The sequence below is a fragment of the Macrosteles quadrilineatus genome, unplaced genomic scaffold, assembly GCF_028750875.1.
Source record: "Macrosteles quadrilineatus isolate MER2022 unplaced genomic scaffold, UCM_ALF_1.0 Scaffold_3__2_contigs__length_128488019, whole genome shotgun sequence".
NCBI lineage: Eukaryota > Metazoa > Arthropoda > Insecta > Hemiptera > Cicadellidae > Macrosteles > Macrosteles quadrilineatus.
The window spans coordinates 76,300,396-76,323,072 of record NW_026542596.1 but is presented as its reverse complement, the minus strand read 5'-3'; the positions used below and the strand labels follow the sequence as shown (position 1 = coordinate 76,323,072).

The 22,677-nt window shown below is 35.7% G+C and overlaps 2 protein-coding genes across 2 annotated transcripts; one reads left to right on the top strand and one right to left on the bottom strand.

Moving 5' to 3' along the window:
- The first annotated feature begins 397 nt into the window (after positions 1–397).
- On the top strand, positions 398–4,345 carry LOC128989944 (uroporphyrinogen decarboxylase). Its single transcript, XM_054412110.1, has 2 exons — positions 398–574; positions 3,201–4,345. The coding sequence occupies exon 2, from the start codon at positions 3,217–3,219 to the stop codon at positions 4,273–4,275; it is 1,059 nt and encodes a 352-aa protein (XP_054268085.1). The 5' UTR covers positions 398–574; positions 3,201–3,216; the 3' UTR covers positions 4,276–4,345.
- Positions 4,346–6,874: 2,529 nt separating this feature from the next.
- On the bottom strand, positions 6,875–20,754 carry LOC128990247 (uncharacterized). The gene is made up of 7 exons (XM_054412554.1): positions 20,541–20,754; positions 18,601–18,986; positions 17,984–18,138; positions 16,388–16,566; positions 15,680–15,818; positions 7,919–8,048; positions 6,875–7,025 (listed from the first exon to the last, which is right to left on the bottom strand). Coding segments are annotated over exons 1-7 (1,083 nt in total). The 5' UTR covers positions 20,543–20,754; the 3' UTR covers positions 6,875–6,933.
- Between the last annotated feature and the right edge of the window lie 1,923 nt (positions 20,755–22,677).

The window sequence follows — 22,677 nt, the reverse complement described above, 5'->3', positions numbered from 1 at the left end:
AAAATATTGAAAATAAAACATACAGAATTGAAGATTGAAACAATATTAATTAAAATCTATATCTGTACATTTTTAAACGGAGTCAATATGTTCATAGTCCAGTAATCAATCTTTCATAAATACACAAATACCATTAGTTGCTTCCAAAAAAATCAGCTGTTACAACACCACTTGCGACGTTGCCAGTTCGAAGGCCGCGGCCTGGAGTTAAAGGCGGCCGTGGCTACGTACTTTATCTGCTATGATAATGATAATGAATAATTATTAATATTATTATATTTCTTTGTAGCCTGTTAACACAGTTCATTCTACACCTAAACCAACCAGACTGGATTAGAGTGAGTTAATTGGAACGAAACGACTGGGCGGGCAACAGACGAAACTGGAAACTGAAACTGTCATTTCGTCGACGTCACTGATCACAGTCATGTTTGTTTTGTTTTGTGTTTGAGGTTAAAGTATATGACCACTCTCGGAATCAACTTTAAATGATAATGATCCTTACATTATAGATCAACTGCACTATCAATCAAGCACCACACTGTGATTCCAATCGCTGTGTCCTATTTCAGTGGTATGTACAAATTGTACAAACTAAGCTAAATTAATCTTAGGCCAAAAGATTGAACTTTCAACACTAATTAATTAGCCTAATTCAACATAATTAATTAGCCTAATTCAACACTAAATAATTAGCCTAGTTAAACTTAAATCGAGTGAGGACAACAACATTAATTTAATTAGGCAGATTTTAGATTTTACCGTAAAACAACAGTAAATACAGTACTGTAGATTGTACTGTGTTTTACCTTATTATTAAAAAAAAATTCCTCTGTTGGAAAGACTCATTTTACATTCATATCAAATAAGTTTATAGGGTGTGACAGTGAACCGGCACGATTTTGAGAGATCACAAATTATTCATTTAGAAAAAAGGATAAGTAACTTAAGTTGTTTTAATAAAATCTCAAGTAGGCTACATAGGCTAAGTGAAAATTAATGTTTTACCTTAAAAATAATCAACTTATTTTTTTAATGCAATGTCAATAAAATGGCGTCCTTGGTTTTGCACACATTTTTGAATTCTGAGGTGAAATCCACCCATGACGTTTTTTAGCGTTTGCAAAACTTCTGCAATAGTAGCGCTTCAAAGCGTTTTTAGTGTCTTGTAACGGCTTCAAAGGAGGACATCCTTTCCTTGATGGCACAGGAGCCTGTGGCGATAGATACTGAACTCACAACATAAAAAGTACGCTGAGCACAAACCACACTATCCATGTTTTTGTAATAGGCCTATGTCTTTACAGCAAACACGCGTTGTGCGCTTGTCCAACGTTCCATGGCTACTGAAATTTCCACCTGGCTCTAGATGCCTAAGATTATATCGATCAATGTATCGATTATTCTAATAATCTAATTATGAAACAATCTAATACGTAGGCCCTAGTCAATATTTTCATTCGGTTGTTTGTGCCAACAGATACGGAAGTCTACCCATTGTTTCCCCCGCACTTAATTAGCCACCAATTCTTCGTCGGCTGGTGTCAGAATCGTGTCACTTCACTGCCTCACCCTGTATGTTTAACTATTTGTACCGTACCAGTTTAGTGCATTTTACAGGAATCGCCCGCCTTCGAATGTTTATTTTCCTGATAACTTAAACACACACAAAATTTGGTTGTTGTAGGACTGCCATATTTAGGGATTCAACTACCATAACTATGGTCTTTCCAATCTTTATACAGTAGTACGTCAAGATTCAGATCAGAAAATGATTAAGCCGTTTGGCAATATTATGAAGAAACAAAGATTCAGATTAGGTAATTGGTACTGGACCCCATCCGCATTATCAAACTATCCAGATAGGCCTAATTTAATCAAAATTAGCTCAAAAAGGGCCAACACCCTCTATTTGAGTAAACAATTTTTAAATTGTATATTCTCTATTAAAGGTCCTAGAGGGTAAAAGAGAGATATATTCAAAACATTTTTTTAATGTTTAAGGACTGTAACTTATCTTTCATTTATGGCAACATGTGTACCATGAACAGTAAAAAATCAGACACTAGGTAGCCTAGGTACATATGTTTGAGCTTACAAAAAATGTGTTATATGCTTTTGAACTATACCAGTGGTTAGTTTTTTGCAGCTTAGTTGTTAATTTGTTTTAAAAGACGGTACAAAATCTAATTTCTTGCTACTTAGAGACAAATCCGGATTATTGACGTTTCTTTCTTTTTGACGTCCTAATTATCAACGTTCTACTGTACAGTACTTAATTGTAAGCGATAATCCTAATTAGGCTAACATATTTACAATGACGCTTAACCTAAATTTATAATTGAGTTAGCTGAAACAACTTTTTTTATGTTTTGTTTCTGTTTTTATATCATAATATCAGTAGAGTCCCGATAGTCCGAAATGGTTGGGACCGGACCCATTTCGGTTTACCAAATATTTTGGATTAAACGTTTTTTTGTTTTTTTATTTTAAAAACATTTGTGTCCTAGGACGCTAGGCAAGAGCCCGGGATTGTTTTTCACATTACTTTATGCTAGACCTAGGGGCTGCAGCATTATAACTTTAATAAAATCTATTGGTGATCTGGCGGGATTGGAACCTGGGGCAAAAATGATAAATGTTAGGCTAATTTAAAAAATGGCAAAATATTTACTGAAATACTCTATTAAACAAGTCTCTCGCTGCTACAGAATACTTTGACAAGGTACAGCCAACCGTGTTAAAAGTTTAATAACAAAAAAAAACTAAAAATAAAATGAAAATTTTTTTAAATTAAAATTTTTTTATCACAAACAAAATTTTTGTTTTGGATTAAGCGGGCTTTTAGATTACCGAAGTTCAGATTATCGGGACTCCACTGTATGATAAAATTAAATTTGATGCAAAATTAATATTGAACGGAATCACAATCAATTTATATATCGATATAAATTAAAATGAATCTTATAATATAATATAACACAGGTTCTGTGCGGAACTGTGCCCACCCAACTTATAATGCTAACCTATAACATATATTTCATTTCAAAGCTTGAAATAATTTCATATAGGCCCTACAACACCATATTTTTCATTTTTATTTTAACTTGATTCTAAATCGCTGTACATATGTCATAACTTATCAATGAACCTGCATCTAAAAATTGTGATATTGTGCTGAAAAAGAATATTTGTTTTAGGTTAAAAGGATTCATAATGAATTTTCCTCCTTTGAAGAACGACCGTTTATTGCGAGCTGCTAGAGGAGAAGAGGTTGATCGAGTTCCAGTTTGGGTAATGAGACAGGCGGGTCGATACTTACCTGAGTTCCGTGAAGTTCGGAAAAAGCATGATTTCTTCACAATCTGCCAAACTCCAGAGCTTGCGGCAGAAATTACTCTTCAACCAATCCGTAGGTTTGATTTAGATGCTGCTATTATATTTTCAGACATTCTTGTGGTACCTCAAGCTTTAGGAATGATAGTAGAAATGAAAGAAGGTGTAGGACCAGTCTTACCGAATCCGTTAGTTACTCCGAAGGATATAGAAACTTTGCAGTATCCTGTGGACGTCCGAGCAAAGCTAGGTTATGTTTCAGAAGCTATTACACTGACTAGACATAAACTAGAAGGGAAAGTCCCCCTTATTGGTTTTTCTGGTGCTCCTTTTACCCTGATGGGATATATGATTGAGGGCGGGGGATCCAAGACACTTTCAAAAGTAAAAGCTTGGCTTTATCGCTATCCAGAAGACAGCAGAAGATTGCTTCAAATAATTTCCGATGTTGTCATCGATTATCTTGTGGAACAGGCAGCAGCTGGAGCTCAACTGTTACAAGTCTTTGAGTCGAGTGCTGAGTATTTAGGACCTGAAATGTTTAGAAGATTTGCTCTTCCGTTTTTGATTGATGTCTGTGAAAGGGTGAAATTCAATATCCAAGAAAGAAAAATAGGAGATATTCGAATGACTGTGTTTGCAAAAGGAGCACATTACGCCATCAAAGAGTTAGCCAACAGTCCTTACGATGTGGTAGGTCTAGACTGGACTGTTGATCCGGAAATCGCTAGAAAACAAGTAGGTTTGAACATCACTTTACAAGGAAATCTTGATCCGTGTGCTCTTTACGCTCCTACTGAAGAAATCTCTAAAATGGCCCAGGCAATGGTGGAAAAGTTCGGGAAGCAAAGGTACATTGCAAATCTAGGACACGGAATATACCCAGATGTTAACCCAGACCATCTCAAAGCATTCATTGATGCCATTCATCAGATATGAAAACCAGTATTTGTAGCCATATGACAGGTAAAAAATGTTTTTTACATATTTTTTTTAAATACAGACTCTTTGTTAACGACTTTGTATCATTTACTTTCCTATTACTTCTACGGATTACTTAAATGTGAGCAAGAAACGCTCATGCGAGAGAAAAACATACTTTGTCACTTACATTAGTTTGTTTAAAATTTTGTACTTTGTACCAGTCCGTAGACTTTCTGTATTCCTCTTCATATCATTTCTGTGATTTCTCTCGTGGAAGGTTTTTAAAGCTTTATTAATCAAATCATCACGAATATTAGACAGATTTTGAACAATTTCAAACACGCACTTTGCTAAAAACACAACATAATAAACTAATGCCTGTTTCTGTATACATTTAGATTGTGCACAATGAAAACAGGTGATTTAAATCATTTCCCCCCGCTCTAATCTAAAACTTGGGAAACAATAGTTATTTGTGCAACTAGTGAGAAAAGTGAGCAATTGACTCACTCGAGAGAAATCCTTACTCACGAGCCGTAGGTGAGTGAGGAATGGTTTCTTGAGTGAGGCAAATGCACTTTGAACTCGAGTTGCACATTATACTTTTCCTACAGTTACCACAAAACAAATAAATTGGTGAAGAAACATAACCTATTTTTACACAAAAGTGAACTTTTAATATAACATTTAATGTGAAGTGACAAATACAACAGTACAACAGCTGACCAGCTGATTTACAGCCAGTGCTGCCAACGTATTTCGCGCGCATACGACGTTGCCTGCATGTTACGCGCTCACTATTTCGTGCCTTCACGTTGCAAATCTGGAGTGAGACAAAGTAATTAGAGTGAGACAATGTTAACATTGTCTCACTGATGAGCGAATTGGCCACTTTGCTTTCTCAAATCAGTGAGAGAACATGTACATTGTTAGGTAACTGTAGGAAAATACTTTTGTTGGATATCAGCTGTTATCGAAAATAGCTACTTTCAGTACGGAGTGGTGAAAAACTAATCATATAGTGTTGAATAAATTAAGCCTACATTCAGTAAATATTAGAACAGTAAACGGGTTTGTATAGGCCATTAAACACAAATTACTAACTGGCCTAATTCTGACAATAATAACCGTAAAATCTGCTTTGTAAGATTTTTTATAATGTGAAAACTCACTAACTCGACTATTTGTGGACTCTGAGGTTGTCAAGTTATCCAGATTATTGAAATTAATGGGTTTAAAAAAATAAATTCACAACAGACTAACTTTTACATACAAATTTATTAGGTACTGCACTTACATGCATATTTTGAATTTTCAGATATTGAGTCTAGGCCTAACTCTGAAGATCTTCAAAGTAATGTCAAATATTAAATGTTGAGTTTAAATATAAAACTAAATTGTTGTGGAAAAATTGCTTATTTTTGCTTGCACCTTATCAGCTGTTGACTGTCGAGTTAGTGATCTTCTGTAGTTCCATTTAAATAATAATTCAAACTTCAAACATGTTTACTTTCGAGCCACTGACATAATTTGTTTCTGTTTCAATACATAACAAATTCTGTTGTTTCTGTGATTAAACCTACATGTTTGACCAATAATACGGCATTGTCAGATAGCAAAACCAAATTGACATAAGTGTCACACGCAAAGGAAGGATTGTCGTGCTCAACTTTGTTTAGAATCATGAATAGGGCTTTAGGCATAACCTACAATGTCTAAAAGTTCACCAGTTCACTTAAAATTTTAAAATCAACAGGATATGAAAATAAATTAATTTACAACATTAGATTCTTGTTTCTTAGAAGACTTATTGACCAGTAGTAGACCACAGCACAAGCTGTGCAGCATTGAGCACACAAAGTAGATATACAATTGGGGGTGGAGCCTATTAGAGCAGTTTCATCTGACTCTGGGGTGCAAAATACACAGACTTAATATCACTCATTGTGTTATGTCAATTTTGCACTGTTTTATTATAGTTGGAGTTAGGAAGAGAAGGTAAAATTTAAGTTTTAAGTAGTCTGAACTAAATCAACTAATCTAAATTATCTGTGGATAAGATACTCCCTGAGTTGGATTAACGTCCACACTAGTGAGTACTACTACTATCCGCAGTACTATCCTGATAATTAGACCAATTCGTAAATTACAAGGCAAAAATGTGGTTTGGATTCCCCTATAAAATGTATGTCCTTTAGTTGCCATTGGCTGTATTGGCTATTAAGTAACAGTCCTATCTAAGAAACATGTCGACCTTAGTCAGTAACAAGATTCCAAGATCACACCACTCATCTCCATTCATACTTGGCTTAAAATATCTACATTTGTATGGTTGCCATTTTAGTTAAAAGTATTAAATACTGTAAAAAGAGCCACTTTAAAGTATTCTGGTAATACAGTACATGTACGGTACCCAAGTTCCCAGAAGAGAATACCATTACAGAAACAAAAAATCTAATCTTAAATCAAGCTTAAACTTTAAAATCTGAGAAAGTGATTGATGAATCAAATTTAAATCAGCCTCATTGTTACAACTGTTTTAAGTTATACCAGAAATTGGTCAAGGAATCAACAAAATAGTTCTAGAAAAAGTATAAACTTTAATACCAAAATAGATTTGTATAAAAAAAGTGACTAGAGATAAATATACTTATAAATTAATTATCTACAGTGCTAGAAGAAAGATCCGACATATGTGATGCTAAGTTTGCTGTTGATGACCAGGGGAAAGCTTGAAGCTCGCCAATACCACCAGTTGTACCACACTGAAACAAAAAACCGAAGCTTGGATAGAATATATAATTTACCTAACCCGCCATGTTAAACTTCCCTATCCTAAGCGTGATGTATACAACTTCCTTACTTCTCGAGTGATGTAAAGTATCAAAAAACTCACTCGGTGATGTAATGAAACCCATTTAAATAACATTGAGTGGATAACTTAAAAAATATAACTCTATGGAGCCAACGACGTTTAACGCTAGAAATCAGCTGTGTGCTTGAATTTTATTGTTATTGTTATGTTTTGGAGAATTTTCCTAACCTAGCTTTTGTTTGTAAATGAACCTTACTGTTATAAGATGAGTGAAATGGGTAATGAAAAATATTGTTCGTAACCTCCTGTATATTGTCGGGTCAGGTAAAATCTTGTACGTTACACGTTACGCAAGAGCGTGTTTACATCACTTAGGTAAATTATGCAACTCGCTTCGCTCGTTGCACAACTTTCACCTGCGTGATGTAAAAACGCTCTTACTACACTTGTAATGTAAATAGCTATTATTTGCTACAAGGTTTTAGCTTAGGTGTTCAATTTACTGTACTTCAGACTATGCTTAGAGGTTGAGGCATTATCACTTACATAAAATCCATTGGTGGGGCTTGAACGTTCAGGCGTTCTCTCAAATTAGTTGCCACAAAAAAAAAAAACATTTAGCGTATTAAATATATAGATATAGAATCATTAATCGACTCCAGGAATTGCCCTACTTAGTAATGTCAGAAAAATTCTATATTGTCAGCATCACATGGATATGGGGCACAGAATCTTGGAAGATTCCCCAACCATTATCATGGCAAACTACACGGTAATGATGTCTTACTTAAACTATACACTATTTAAATTGAATAAGATGGGATATAAATAGATGTTACGCACAGATATGTCTGGGCTGAAGTACAATGGACACTCGATGGCAGTGATGTTTGCATTCAGGCGCAGGTGTTAATACGATCATCCTGGCGCCACTAGCTTGCACCACAAACACAGTAGACCCCTCGGTTGTTGGCTTTAACACAAACATTTTTTGTCTATTGGCTCGCTATCTTACAAAACAAACTTAAATACTAACACAAATAACTGGATCAAAGTGTTTTTCCCAAAACTTGCTTTTAAACAAACATCACATTATAAAGTTTATGATTGTATGATCAAATTTTAATAATTTGTCAAACATTTATACAAAGACTGTATAGGCAACATACCACATTGGTCTTCACTTTACTATCTAAAATGACTACATAAAGATCAAAATCGACCGAAATTAAGAGACAAGGCCATTTTGGATAGTCTTAACCATTAACCGGTTATATTTTATTAACTGAGCCAATGGCTGGAATTTAAAGGCTATTTCTGTTTTGGCCTAGTGGTTTTTATGTTAATTTTATTAATGTCATCACAAAATCTAAAACTGTTCCTGAAAAATTGATTTCTTAAAATAATTATTACACACAGTAAAGAGTCAAGAGTCAAGAGATTTATTGGTCTAAGAACACAAAATTTACAGTACATACAACCTTGTCAAGTACAATTATTAAAATAATAAAATTAAATATCACAGATTTAGCCTATATGAATAACAATAACACAGCTACCTACAAAAACGATTAACAGTATCACAGATTCAAACATCTTTCATAATACTCCTTAATACAGTAGGAAGGATTGTTGACTAGCAAAAGGTGAATGGCTTTTTTTAAAACTAGGAAAAGGCAAACATCTTATATCTAAAGGCAAATGGTTAAAAAGTCTAACACCTACACATGAATGGCTTCTTAAAGTTTTAGCTAACCTAGCTTGATCAATATGAACATTTCTACTACTTCTAGTGTTATAGGAATGGATGTCATTATTAAAAACAAGACTTGATTCATTTGATTTTATAAATAACAATAACCTAAAAATGTACAAACAGATAACAGTCATAACACCAGTTTCAGTAAAAAGAGGTTTACAGTGAGCTTTTTTCTTTGAGTTTGTTACTATCCTAATAGCTTTCTTTTGCAACAACAAAACATCAGTTATCCTGCCAGACTGTAGTGATGTGGGGCAGGCAAATGCCCAGTGGGCGGGACGTTTATAAATGGGCGTTTATGAGGGCATTTGCCCGCGGCAGTTATAAATGCCCAAATGTTGGGCATTTATGAGAATAACGCGTTTTTTGTGCTTGTCATTGCTTTAAACTACAGTGGAGTCCCGATAATCCGAACTTCGGTAATCCGAAATTCCGCTTAATCCGAAACAAAAAAAATATATTTTTAAATTTTTTTTTATAAAAAAAAATTAAAATTTTGAAAATTTTTTGAAAATTTTCGAAATTTTTTTTAAATTTGTTTAAGTTTTTTTAAATTTTTCAAAACTTGAAATTTTTTGAATTTTTTTAAAGTTTTTTTATTAAACTTTTAACACAGTTAGCTGTACCTTGTCAACGTATTATGTAGCGGCCGGGTGAGACAGACTTTTTTGTAGAGTATTTAATTAAATATTTCACCATTTTTGTAATTACTTAAACATTTTTCATTTTCGTCCGCCAAATCACAAATGGATTTTATTACTGTAAGTGATAATGTTGCAGCCACTAGGTCTAGCCTTAAGTAATGTGAAAAACAATCCCGGGCTCGTGCCTGCGTCCTAAGACGAAAAAAATTCAAAAAATAAAAAAAATTTAATTTTTTTTTTCAAAATAAAAAAAAACAAAAAAAAAACGTTTAATCCGAAATATTCGGTAATCCGAAATGGGCCCGGTCCCAACCATTTCGGACTAACGGGACTCTACTGTACAAATAAATGTTTAATTTAACATATTAAGTGATACCTATTTGAAAGAATTTACTGTAAAATATAACTGTTAACCCTTACTCTTGATTTGCCTGAGGCAGTTATAAATGCCCACATCAGTCACATCTCGGGCGTTTATGGAAAAGAGGGGTTTTTGTGTTTTTGATTGTTTTAAAATACAAAATAATGTTTCTTGTAAATCTTGGGAATTAATGAAAACAAGGTGTTTTTTTTTTTCATTGCCTATACAATAACTTTTTAATTTGTTATCCAAAATGATATTTGTAGGGGGTTGCTGAAAAAATAACTCTTTACCTTAACTCTTTAAGTTAAAAGTGCCTTAACTGTTGGACTTTTTAAAAAAGCTTAGCCTATTTTAAATTTTTTAGCCTTTTAACTACCTATATAAAAGAAACCAAAATTACAGTATTTATTTTGTATTGTCAACTAGGCCAGGCGTACTACCGGATGTCATAGTTATTTCATGAATATAAATCATTTTCAACATAGTAACTGGTTTTATTTCCTATGCAGGTATAACTATATTTTATTTTCTCTTTAAGAATTAGGTTGGTAAAATCTAAAATACTATTGTTAGCCTAATGTTTCCTACTGTATTTATAATTGTCTGTATGCCTTTACAAGATTTTTATTTAACTTATTTATCCAAACAAATTCATAATTTGTTTTAATAGAAGCATTTTTTTGCCTATTATAAGAAATGTCCCAAATGAATTACTTATGAAAAATCCATAAATGCCCGGGCGTTTATGAAAAATAGGCATTTGCCCAGGCGTTTATCCTGGGCATATGCCCCGATTTATAAATGCCCGGGCGTTTTACATCACTATGCCAGAGTTTCCCCATAAAATAATACCATAGTCTAACAAAGAATGAAACAAAGCATAATAAACAGACAATAAATAAGTAACAGGAACGTAAAATTTTAAAGTTTTTAACAAATATACAACTTTTGACAATTTACTGCAAACTAAATCTATTTGGCTATTCCAAGTTAAGTTACAATCTATTTTCACCCCTAGTAACTTAATGCACTTAACAAATTCATCTGAATAAGCTAGTCTACTATTTAAGGAGTATATTGCCTTTTGTGTTTTTGATTCATTAAGTTTAAAACCATTAGCTCTGAACCATGTAACAGCCTGATTAAGAGTTTCATCAGCAATACCATTCACAGTTGGCAAATCTTTACTTACTGTAAGGAAAGATGTGTCGTCAGCAAACATGATGGTTTTCGATGACTTAATAGTAGACGGCAGATTATTAACCATGACAAGGAATAAAATAGGCCCTAACACAGAACCTTGTGGTACACCAAATTTGACATGAGAAGCAGATGACTTTTTACCAGCAACATCTATAATTTGGAATCTACCTTCCAGGTACGACTTAAAGAAATCAAGCTGAACGCCATGAAAACCCAGACACTGTAGCTTTTGACAAAGAATTAAATGGTCGACACAATCAAATGCCTTGCTCAGGTCACAGGCAGTGATCTGAGCAAGGCTTCGATCCTCGAAACAACTGATTAAATCATCAACAATTGATAGAACTGCACTCGTAGTGCTCTTACCCATCTGATAGCCAAATTGTGAAGCACTAATTAGGCTCAGCTGATTAAAGTAGGTACATACCTGGAGTTTTACAACTTGTTCAACAACCTTGCCTAAAACTGGTACTATAGAAATCGGTCGGTAACTCTTTGGCACAGATTTTTCACCACTTTTTTATACAGGGGGACGACTCTTGATATTTTAAGCTTAGAGGGAAAAATACCCTGTTTAAGACACAAATTAATACAAAAGGTTAGAGGAAGCAAAATGGACTCGATTACACATTTGACTAGATGATTAGAAAGATCAAAGATATCTTTACTTTTAGATTTTTTTCATTTTTTTTCACGACACTGAGCACATTTGCACATGACACTTCCTCCCATTTGAAGTTTTTTTCAGGCAAAGGTGAATTTTCCATGAAGTCAAGCGCCGTAGTCTGGGGTTGAATGATGCTGTCTCTGGCCTCCTGAACAGCTGAAAGGTAGTACGAGTTAAACTCCTCTGGGGGAATCTGGATCTCTGGTGACTTGACGCTCTTGCTCCTTAGATTATTTACAAGTGTCCAAGCAGCCTTTGACTTGTTGTCAGACGATTCTATGTATTCAGCATTGTAATTAAGTTTAGCTTTATTAACCGCCTCCTTGTAAACTTGCTTGCTTTTCTTATATGCCAGTTCGGTTAAGTTGCTTCGCTGAACAAGGAACATAGTTCTGAAGGCCATCATGGTATTTTTTAGATGTTCCAGCTGAGGTGTATACCAGTTCAATTTAGGCACGTAAACAAGCAATGGTACACTCAAGTGTGTGTCAAGCACTAGTCGCTGGAGTCTAGGGCAAAACCCAACACCACCCCTCTCACCACCATGGACTACAATGTTTACAGTGGAGGAAGACCCTGTGCGATAGGAATTACCACAAAGTTCTTGCTACTCACGCTCTTCCTTGCTTTTCACAAGTATATTTCCTGCACAACATAGGCCCTTCTAAGGCTGACAGCCCACGGTTGTCCCATAAGCAAGTTCCCTCTGTATTTTACTTCTTTGTGAAATAATCAAGAATTGTTTTTTTTAACTTAATTTTTACAGCTGATGTCGCGACTATAACTCGAGTCAAGTATCTGGGCCACGGCAGGCAATTCATGTTACCCACCAAATTTTCCAATTGATTTATAAGCAATATTTTATAACAATTTCGCTTTATGGAATACAGTAAAAAGTAGGTTTACTGTAGTCAGTTTAAGATTATTATGTACAAGGATAGGGATCAGCTAGCTTACCTGGTAGATAGAGTCCAGATTAGCCTTGATTACACATAAAACACATGACACAACACAGAAAAACTTAATATTTCGTCCCAGTTAGGGACTTCATCAGAAGGGAGAAGAAAGAAAACTGGCAGTTACAGTTCAAATTCAAAAGTTCCACAATAGTGTTGCCAACTGTTGTTTAAAATTAAATTAAAATTCCTGTTGTTATGTACATCTATATACACATACACTCCTATATATACATATGGTGGTTGATTTTTATAAAAATGAAGCTAGCTGAGGGAAGGGTTGGGTGAATTATCTGATGTTAAGGTTAGGAGGGTTTCTGGAATCAGTGATGTATTGGTAGGCTAGTTCCCACCTTCTGAGTAGGGAGCTGTTACATTGGTCTTTGGGGAGGGATTTTATGGCTTTTGTGGTGAAACATGTATCAAAGTCTAAGTTGTGGTTTGCTGCATGTATTGCAATGGGTTTGTATTTGTTTGTTTTAACATCCTGTCTATGTCTATTCATCCTTTTCCTAAGAGTTTGGGTGGTTAGGCCTATATATTGAGCTTGACAGAGTTTGCATTGTAGTTGGTAGATCAGGTTTTCGCTATTGCATGTTATGTGGTCTTTTATTTTGTACTCTTTGTTGTACGATGTGCTGGTGAAGGTTTCTGCAGGAATGTTGATGCCACAGGTCTTGCATTTGGTTTCTTTGCATGGGTAGGAACCTGGGGGCAGTCTTGGAGGTGGTTCAACGGACGGGTCGGGTAACTTGGGATGGACTAGGATGGTTTTTAGATTGGCAGGTTGTCTGTAGACTATGGTGGGGGGTTTTTGGAAGAGATCTTTGGTCTGGGTGGAGCTTCAAAGCATGTTGTAGCCGGTTTTCAAAAGGTTATTGAGCCTGTTGAGACCTGGGTGGTAAGTAGTCACCAGGTTGACATCGTAGGTGGTTTTGGTTTTCTTAGGTGGATTGTCAGTAGCATTTTGGGCCGCTTTTATTTGCGAAGAGACTGTTTGTGTCGGGTATCCTCTATTTTCAAAAGCAGTTTGGAGTTGTTTGTTGTAAGTTATCAGATTCTTCTTGTCGGAGTTTATTCGTTTCCCTCTTAAGGCAAGACTGTAGGGTAGGGAGCGTTTGGTGTTGTTGGGATGGCAGCTGTTATAGTGTAGGTACTGTTGGTGGTTGGTGGGTTTGGTGTAGACAGATGTGGAGATTGAGCCATTTTTCAGTTCCACCATGACGTCAAGAAAGTGAACCGCAGTTTCAGATAACTCCCAAGTGAATTTCAATGTTGAGAAAGTGTTTAGGCTATTTAAAAAATGGTTGAGGCTATTTTCTCCATGGGGCCAAATGACAAAGATGTCGTCTATGTATCTGAACCAACAAGTTGGTTGTAAAGTCTGTTTTTGCAGAAAGTCATTTTCAAGTTTTCCCATAAACAAGTTGGCGTATGAGGGGGCCATCCTGGTACCCATGGCAGTCCCTTTTATCTGCAAGTAGTGGCGGTCCAGGAATTGAAAATTATTCTTTTCAAGGATGAATTTGGTGAGGCTGATGATAAAGGAAGTCTTAGGGAGTTCACCTTTAGTTCTTTTGTCAAGGTAATGTTCAACTGCAGCAAGTCCGTGGGTGTGGGGGATATTGGTATACAGGGATGTAACATCTATTGTAGCTAGGATGGAGTTAGGTGTGAGCTTGTTTGTAACTGAAGAAAGTCTAAGAAGGAAGTCTGTTGTGTCTTTGATATATGATGGGAGATTTTGTACTATAGGCTGGAGATAGGTGTCCACATAAGCCGAAATTCTTTCTGTGGGAGAACCGCATCCTGAGACAATTGGTCTACCTGGTGGTGGGAAGGTATCTTTGTGTATTTTGGGGAGAATATATAATTTTGGGGTGGATGGGTTTTCTGGCGTCAGCAGTCTGACCGTTTCTGGGGTTAGCTGGTTCAGAGAGGCATTCCGTTTGATGAGGTCTTGAAGTTCCGAGTTATAGCGTTCTGTAGGGTTTTCATTCAACAGTTGATAGGTTGTGGAGTCTGAAAGTTGACGATCAATTTCTGCAACATAATCTGTCTTGTTCATGACTACGGTTGTGGAACCTTTGTCGGCTGGTAGAATCACAATGTCTTTATTGTTCTTCAGATCTCGCAAGGCTTGCTTTTCATCCAAGGTTAGGTTGGGTTGGGCAGCCTCTTGGACTGATTTCTCAAAGGAAGGATCTGATCTGGTGTCGGAAGATTTTGATTGGCAAAATGATTCTTAAGTCTAAGGCTTCTTGCCATGGTCATCACATCTTTGATGAGTTCAAAATGGTTAAATTGTGGTGTTGGGCAGAAGCTTAGGCCCTTGGAAAGGAGGCTTTCTTCATTTTTGGAGAGAACGTGGTCGGAGATATTGTGAACTTGAAGGTTCTGGTTGGTTGTTGTTGTAACAGATTCAGATTCCTCGTGGCTGGGAGTTTTTAGGTTGGACCTGTATATGGGTAGGTGTGGTGGGCCAGTCGGTGTAGGTAGGCCTAACAGGGATGCTAGGCTAGGTTTTTCGCTTATTAAAGGGGCTTGTTTAGGCTTGGTATGTAGGCCTATAGCTATGTTGTTTTCGAACTGCTTTTTGCAGAGGACGGACAGCTTTTTTAGTTTTGTTCCTGCATTCTCATTCATTTTTGTTAGGGCTTGTTGGATGATAAGGTTTACAGATGGTAGTAGATTAGGGTGAGTCAGCATGATTATTTTTACATAGGATGACAGGGAGTTCTCGTGGTAAATAGCTTCTTGGGTATACTGTTTCAAAACTGATTCTGTTAATTCTGTGGATTGCTTGTGAGCAAGACTTTTGATAGGTTCCCACATGTAGGGAGGCATGCCACTTAGAGCTGGTCTGACAGTTAGGCCTGTAGTCAGTTAGGACTGTAGTCAGTTTAACTCTTTTATAGGATCAAATATATATAGGCCTAGTGAAAACTTGTAGTTTTAACAGAGGCACACTCTGTTTTTTTATACATATACTTAGCTGTTAAAATACTGACCAGGGGGTACGGAGAAGCTTTAGGCTCGTCTAGCAACACAAACTTCTCTGGCGTGGAGCCTGTTGTATAGGGAGGAATATTCTGCGGAGACCCAAACAGTTTACGAATGGCTCGAGTTGGCTCTAGCCTGTTGAGCCTCCTGCAAATTGAATTTGCATTGTAAACTATTGTAAACCCTTTGTATAAATCTATAGAGTAAAGACTGGTCTAATCGACTTGGAAAATACTTTTGGTTGCATTTATAATCATCTTAGGAAAAACACGTTTGAAAAATGTGGAGCTGTCTTTATTTACAAGTAGGCCTACTAATCCTAATGGATGCAAAACAAAATGATATAGTACAAAATAAAACATTTCAAACCAAATAAATACCGAGTTAAAAGTCTAAAAACAACAATGCTTACTTTGTTAACTTTGCAGTTAATGGTAAAAAAGTACCCGTTTAGCACACTGTGTGATTCATAATGAAAAGTTTAATTTGTTATATATTGCTCTGTGGGGTGTATTGCTATCTTAACTATTATTTAACCCTACAACTATTCCAAATTATAACTAAGTTTGTTTACAACCATTGAAATCTATTAGGCCAAAATTTAATTATGTACTTTTAGTTCCCAAACATAAGCATCAAAATTCGGCAATCACAGAAGACATTATAAACTTAATTTGTCTTCAAACTTGTTTTGTAAAAGACAAATATTTATTTACCAGGCAATATGTAAGTCACTGAGTTCGGTTGATTGGAAATGCTCATCCTCCAATACATCCGCGATGGTCTCTAATTCCCCAGGAGAAACAACTCTAAGCGCATCTCGATCAAACATATCTTTGTTTTCAAGATAAGTTTGACGAAGGGTTTCATAGTTTATCTCATTGACAGCCTCTTCCTGAAAATAACAGTACCGTCAGGTAAGAAAATAATTAGGCCTAGTAGTATTCCATCACAATCTTAACTGTACAGCTGGTTGCAAGGTTTATTATTGTTGATAAAGCTGGTAGTATTTGGAGTTTTACTACTAAAGATCACGGAAAATAATGCAATCTACAATTTAACCTCCAAAGATTTTGGATCCTGAGAAAAGTCAGTAGCTTTTGATGGGTTGAAAGTGGGCCCAGATCTGTCCTTGATCATTGGGCTTTTAATAAATCCACAGCTGATTTTAATCTAAAGAATCAGCTGATCTTAGTCAGTAACAAAGCTACTGATAATCTCACTCCATTCAATGCCCCACTAGAAAAAACAGGCCATGCTGCAGCACGGGCAGCGCAACGGTACGTCACAGTGGTGGATAGTTGGAAAGCTCTGTTGCCTATCACACTGATTTCAGGATTCGAAACCCAACACAAACACATGGGTTAATATTTCTTCTTGTAAATCTTTCAAGAGTCTACTCCACATATTATGCCATTTTAGATATAAATAGTAAGACAATAAGTGATTCGCTAATCTGTAATTGAATAGTTTAAAAAATACCTGCGACATCACCCTGGAAACACGTGGTTGACATTGGGGCTGGTATCTTGGAAAAGGGCGTGGCCTATCTAACAGTAACTTAATACAAAGACTCCCTCTTATCCGGACTCCTCGGGACCGAGGCCAGTCCGGATTTCGGTTTTTCCGGTTAAACCGACGTCCCCAAAAACTCGTTAAAACTGACCGTTTACTGTGGTTATTCGAAATAATGTGGTAACTTTGTGATATTCAAAATAAATTTATGAGAGCATTGTATTTAGACACGTGATCATTGGTCTCAAATCTATCCTACGAGAACAGCCGTTTCAGTGCCGCCCACTTCCTGCCGATCTAGTCCGGTTAAACCAATGTGCTGATAAAAATTGTCCGGTTAAAGAGATGTAATTTCCGCCGAGTGTAGTCTGGTTAAACCGATGTCCGGTTAAAAGGTGTCCGGATAAGAGGGAGTCTGCTGTAGCCTACTGGAGGGGGAGGGGCGTAAAAATCATAAAAATCACAACACGAGAGGGCCTGATGACGTCACTTTAAATCTGAACGCTTGGATCAATGTAGAGGAGGGTGTTTCTACTCTAACGCACTGATACAATCAATATTCTGGTTACAGCATTATTATGGGGCCATTTTTGAACGTTATGTATGATTACAGAAAGTTAATTGACTATTTAGTTCCTTGAAAGTGAAAATCCCATTCTAATAAAAAAAAAAAAAAAAAAAAAAAAAAAAAAACTTGTGGCGGTACAGACTAGGTAAGCTTCTTTAGGAATTTTCAATTTTTATTTCAGACTTAAGTTATTATTTAGGATTTTGTTAAAAGTTTACTTTAAACAAACCTTATATACAAAAGGTAGACCAGAATGGCAGCTGTCATGATTGAGAGGGCTGCCTGTTAGGTTGAGAACACTGCGTACTCCCTCACACGGCCAACATTCCATGTCAGATACTTGGAAATATGGGTTGCCAATCAGACACGTCTCATCGTACCAAGCTGAACACATAAGATTGACATCAGTTAATCAGCGATTCCCTGATACAAAAAAGGTTAGCAGGGGGTTTGGTAGATTCATCCAGCATTATCATGAGTCATATTGTTGTTGAAACAACACCTCACAATGCTGCTCAAGAATCGTGGTATTTAAATGAAGTTTTGACATATAAAAATCCAGACATAATTTTATAGATACTTTGATAATTGACAATCAAATCACAATGACAATGACAAATAAATGACAATGATGATCAAATGTGATTTGATCGAATGTTGGATCTTTGAATGTCTAATAACATTTTTTTTTTCAAATGGACTATCATTAAGAGTCTCAGATTAACAAAAAACCCAATAGCCCACACCTTTATTTCCAATAACTATTACTTATATTCCAGTATTTTCAACCTGTTTATAAATGTTAAAAACTATTATTTTTCCTACCATAACTTAAACTTAACTTACCAGTTAGAGAGGGGAACTGATTAACGACTGGAAGCATAAGTTTACGAAACAGTTTCATTCCTGGATATATCATTTCTTGAACATTCCGTTCAACATAGTTGTTAATTGCTTTTCTGTACCCAAACAGAGACGATTTTTGCAACATGCCAGCAGAAAACACTAAAAGCAGACATATCACACAAGAGACTATCCAGATACGTTTAGGAGAGTGGTTTGATGGAGGACAGACTGGACGATCAACTTGATCATAACTGCCTTCCGTCTCCAAGAAATGGAAGGAGTCCTCAATAATCTGGTTGATTTGTTCCTCTGACAAGTCCAGGTCTTTTCCTAATTGACGTAGTTTGTCTACTTCTTCTGCATACTCCCGGAGGATGTTTTGAGACCTATCAAACAAATAAATTATGTATTTCTTGACTGAAATATATGCTTCAACCTCTTTACACCTTGATAAATACGAACTTAAAGTAAGTTAAACAAAACTGGTCAAGGATATTGCAGTTTTAAATCAAATTCTGTGAGCAAATTATAAAAAGAAATCCTGGGTGTTCAGATAAAATGCAATGATGTTGAGAGCTATTTAAAATTACAGGCTTTAAACCAGACAACTACTTGGGACAAAAGTCTTTAAAGTTACTGTAATCTCACCTTTATTCTCAACACTTTGTTTTGATGTGCAACTCATGAAGATTTTACCTGTCTAAGTTAGAGCACAGAGAAGTAAGGTTCAGAGGAAACCTTCAATAGTAGGCCTACGATTAAGTGGTGTCTAGAGCAGTCCAACACCACCTCCCTCACCATTCCTACTAAGCTCATGGTAGAGGAAGGTCAAAATGCCATGTGCGATAGGAATTGCCGCATGGTACTCGCCATTTAGGCTCTACCTTGCTTGCCACAACTATATTTCTGGCACAACAGACTATAGCTGGAGGTGCACAGTCATTCCATAAGCAAGTTTCCTTTGTACCTTACTTCTGTGTGGAAAGAGCTAACTTAGTGTTAGAGGCCCATTTGTTTTGGGAAAAGAGAGTAAATTTGGTTGTAGGAAGTTAGAACATATGCCTAGCCTAATGAAATAAGGGTTCTTTGAGAAGTTACGAATCTATTTACCTCGTCAGCTAATTCAACTTGTTGTAGAGATCAGTTGAATGACCTAATTACATGTTTCACCGTAAATGCAGCATCGTCAAGGGTTTTTAATGTACTATGAGTAAACTTAGTTGTATCGGACACAAAGCTAGGCCTACTATAAAGAATGTTACCTAAGACCTTTGACTAACAACTAAAACAATAACTAAATTGTAGTTGTAGGATTTCTTTTAATAAATCTTTGTTCATGCTCTGCCATTGAATGAATGCCAAATAATGAATGAATAAATGGTACTTTGGTATCATTCAGAGGCCACATATTTTACAGTGTGCTGCGGCGGTTATATTAGGTTGGGTTATCATAAATATGTTTGTAGGACTTTCCTCATTTTGTTATGAATTAGCCTAGTTAGAACGATACTAAGTAAGTCATAAGTTACTTTCTATTTATAATAACCCAACCTAACATAACCACCGCAGCGTGCTGTATAAGGGTGCGGCCTCCGTATCATACTAAAGTACCAAATAAATAACAGTGGATAAAGTGATGATACATTATTAAGTAATAAATTTAATTTCATACTAGAGAAAGTTCTCTACAGAAATGCAGCCCTGTAATCTCTCCTAAGAGGAAGCAGGTTTTAATTTTATTGAATCTGTGATAGCGTAAACTACATTCTAGGTAGGTAGGCCTACCATAGTGTATTGTGGCATGACTTAGAGCACTGAGATAAAATAATGTCTATCTAGTTAGATTTAAACTGAAAGCCTGATATATCTAATTTTGGTAAAAAAAAAACGGCAGTTTCTAGATGTTCAACTCTCTCATCTAGGCCTATGTTAGTACTTACATTGCAGATAATTTTAGTTGAAATTCCAAGAACGGTTCAACATAAACAAACAAAACCGAGGTTATCGAATTGGCTTTAAGAAAATATTATGAGTAAACGGACTGTTTGTTTTCTATATGACTTACATCATATTTAATTTTAATCTTTTTAATAACAGTCAATGCTACAATACTGTAAAAAAACACACAAACTAACAAAACAATTAATAACTTAACCTAGGTTTAGAGGAGGGACGTACTGACAACTGACAAGTGTAAAGACAACATAAATGAAAACAACAACTGACTTGGTTCTTCTTCTACAATATCTACCATATGTATGGTTTTTTCCTTCATAACCACAAAAAAAGGGTAGTTTGATTTCTTTCCATGAGGAGGAGGAGAGGGTTCAACCATAGATAAAACAATATGTTCAACTTTCGAGGTCATTTTTTATCGTTACTGGAAGAATTTTAGAATATGGATGTGTCACAAAGTCCATTGATCACATCTAGCACAATATAATCTGGTTATGTCAACAATTTCTCTGTCTGAAACCTGTAAACCTTTCTTATCTCGTTAATATTCTCAAATCAAATAATTTATTTGGCCATTAAATACAGAAATTGCACATATAGCATTGACTATACCTATAGGTATATATAGTCAATAATGATATAGGCTGGATATTAATCTAAAAGATCATAGTGTTGTATTGAATCTTGTATTTAAAAACCTGAAAGTAAAAATTTACAAAAACAAATAACATGTGGACATGTAATTAAATAAAACGGGTATTTACTCAGGGGAGGTATAAAAGAGGCTACGATGACAGCTGTGGGCTTCTTATTAGCTGAGGGAACGCCATTACCGTAACAAAACGATTCTTAGCCATCGGCCTCGGTGGTCTAATGGTCAGCGTGCCGGGCTGATACGCTGAAGGTCCCGGGTTCAATTCCCGCTGGTGGCATTAACTTTTTGTCCAAGATTTTTTTATTATCAGCAAGTTTGGTTGGTTTGGTTCGGTTATGACAGTTTAATTTTATTATTAAGTCATTATAAAATTTTAATTAAGCAATTTCTAGTTTTATTTAATAAACAGAATTATTTGTTCTATTACTAAACTTTTGTTATATTTTTTCATTATCAGCAAGTTTGGTTAGTTCGGTTAGGTTATGATAGTTTAATTTTATAATTAATAAATTATAAAATTGAATTTGAGGCATTTATAATTTTATTTTATGAACAGACCTATTTTTGCGATTAGTAAACCTTCATTGCCAAGTACTCCCTACTACAGCGCTGTTCACGGAGGAATTTTGAACTAATGCCTCATTCGTACCTCCCCTAAGTCAGACCATAGATAAACATAATCTCTTAGTAGATTTCCTATCCTTATGGAACAGCTGAAGCCAATTTTATTGTTAGTTCTGTCCGGCTTTCTGTAGATGTCGTGTTTTTTTTACAATTTGTTTCTTGTTATTTCAGTAATTTAAAACCTCGTTTAACCAAATAAAACTATCTAATCATAAGCAATAACTCGTCCACTAGCTATAAGACCAAACAGTGAGACACAAATATTGAGAAACTAACCCTAAAATAATAGAAACAAATTGTAAACAAAACACGACATCTACAGAAAACCGGACAGAACTAACAATAAAATTGGCTTCAGCTGTTCCATAAGGATGGAAAATCTACTAAGGGACTATGTTTCAGACCCAATAAAACGTATGTTACTGTATTGTCATCTTCCCCTTGATATTGGAGTTCTCATTTTTTTAAGCACATTTCCCATATTATAGGGAAAAAGCTATCACCGTAGTACTCATGGTAAGGCCTGGACCTGGGACGGATTTAGTTTTTCGTTGAGGTACCTAGAGGCCAAAAACACCATCCGTTCAAATTCATATGTCCGTTAGCGCGATACTCGAGCAAAAGTCATCCGATTTTGATGAAATTTGGTACAAACGTGTAAACATACGTTTATTCGAACGAGTTCGCGAACCAGCATGATCGGACTATGGGAACAGGGGTTTATAGGAGGTATTATCGGGTAAAAATTAGTTTTCCCCATTTTGACCCTAAAAATATAAAATTTAGCAACTTCTTTCCAAACCACTTTGTAGAGCTTCTTTGTAGAAGCTCAAAAACAGGTC

Excerpts from the sequence above, each read along its gene's own strand:
- LOC128990247 (XM_054412554.1), bottom strand. Across the intron at positions 18,139-18,600 it reads TCAGTTCCCCTCTCTAACTG|CTTGGTACGATGAGACGTGT; the intron begins GTAAGTTAAGTT and ends TTATGTGTTCAG. Across the intron at positions 8,049-15,679 it reads AAGCTTCTCCGTACCCCCTG|CCAACAACCGAGGGGTCTAC; the intron begins GTCAGTATTTTA and ends TTTGTGTTAAAG.
- LOC128989944 (XM_054412110.1), top strand. The coding sequence starts at position 3,217 with ATGAATTTTCCTCCTTTGAAGAACGACCGTTTATTGCGAGCTGCTAGA.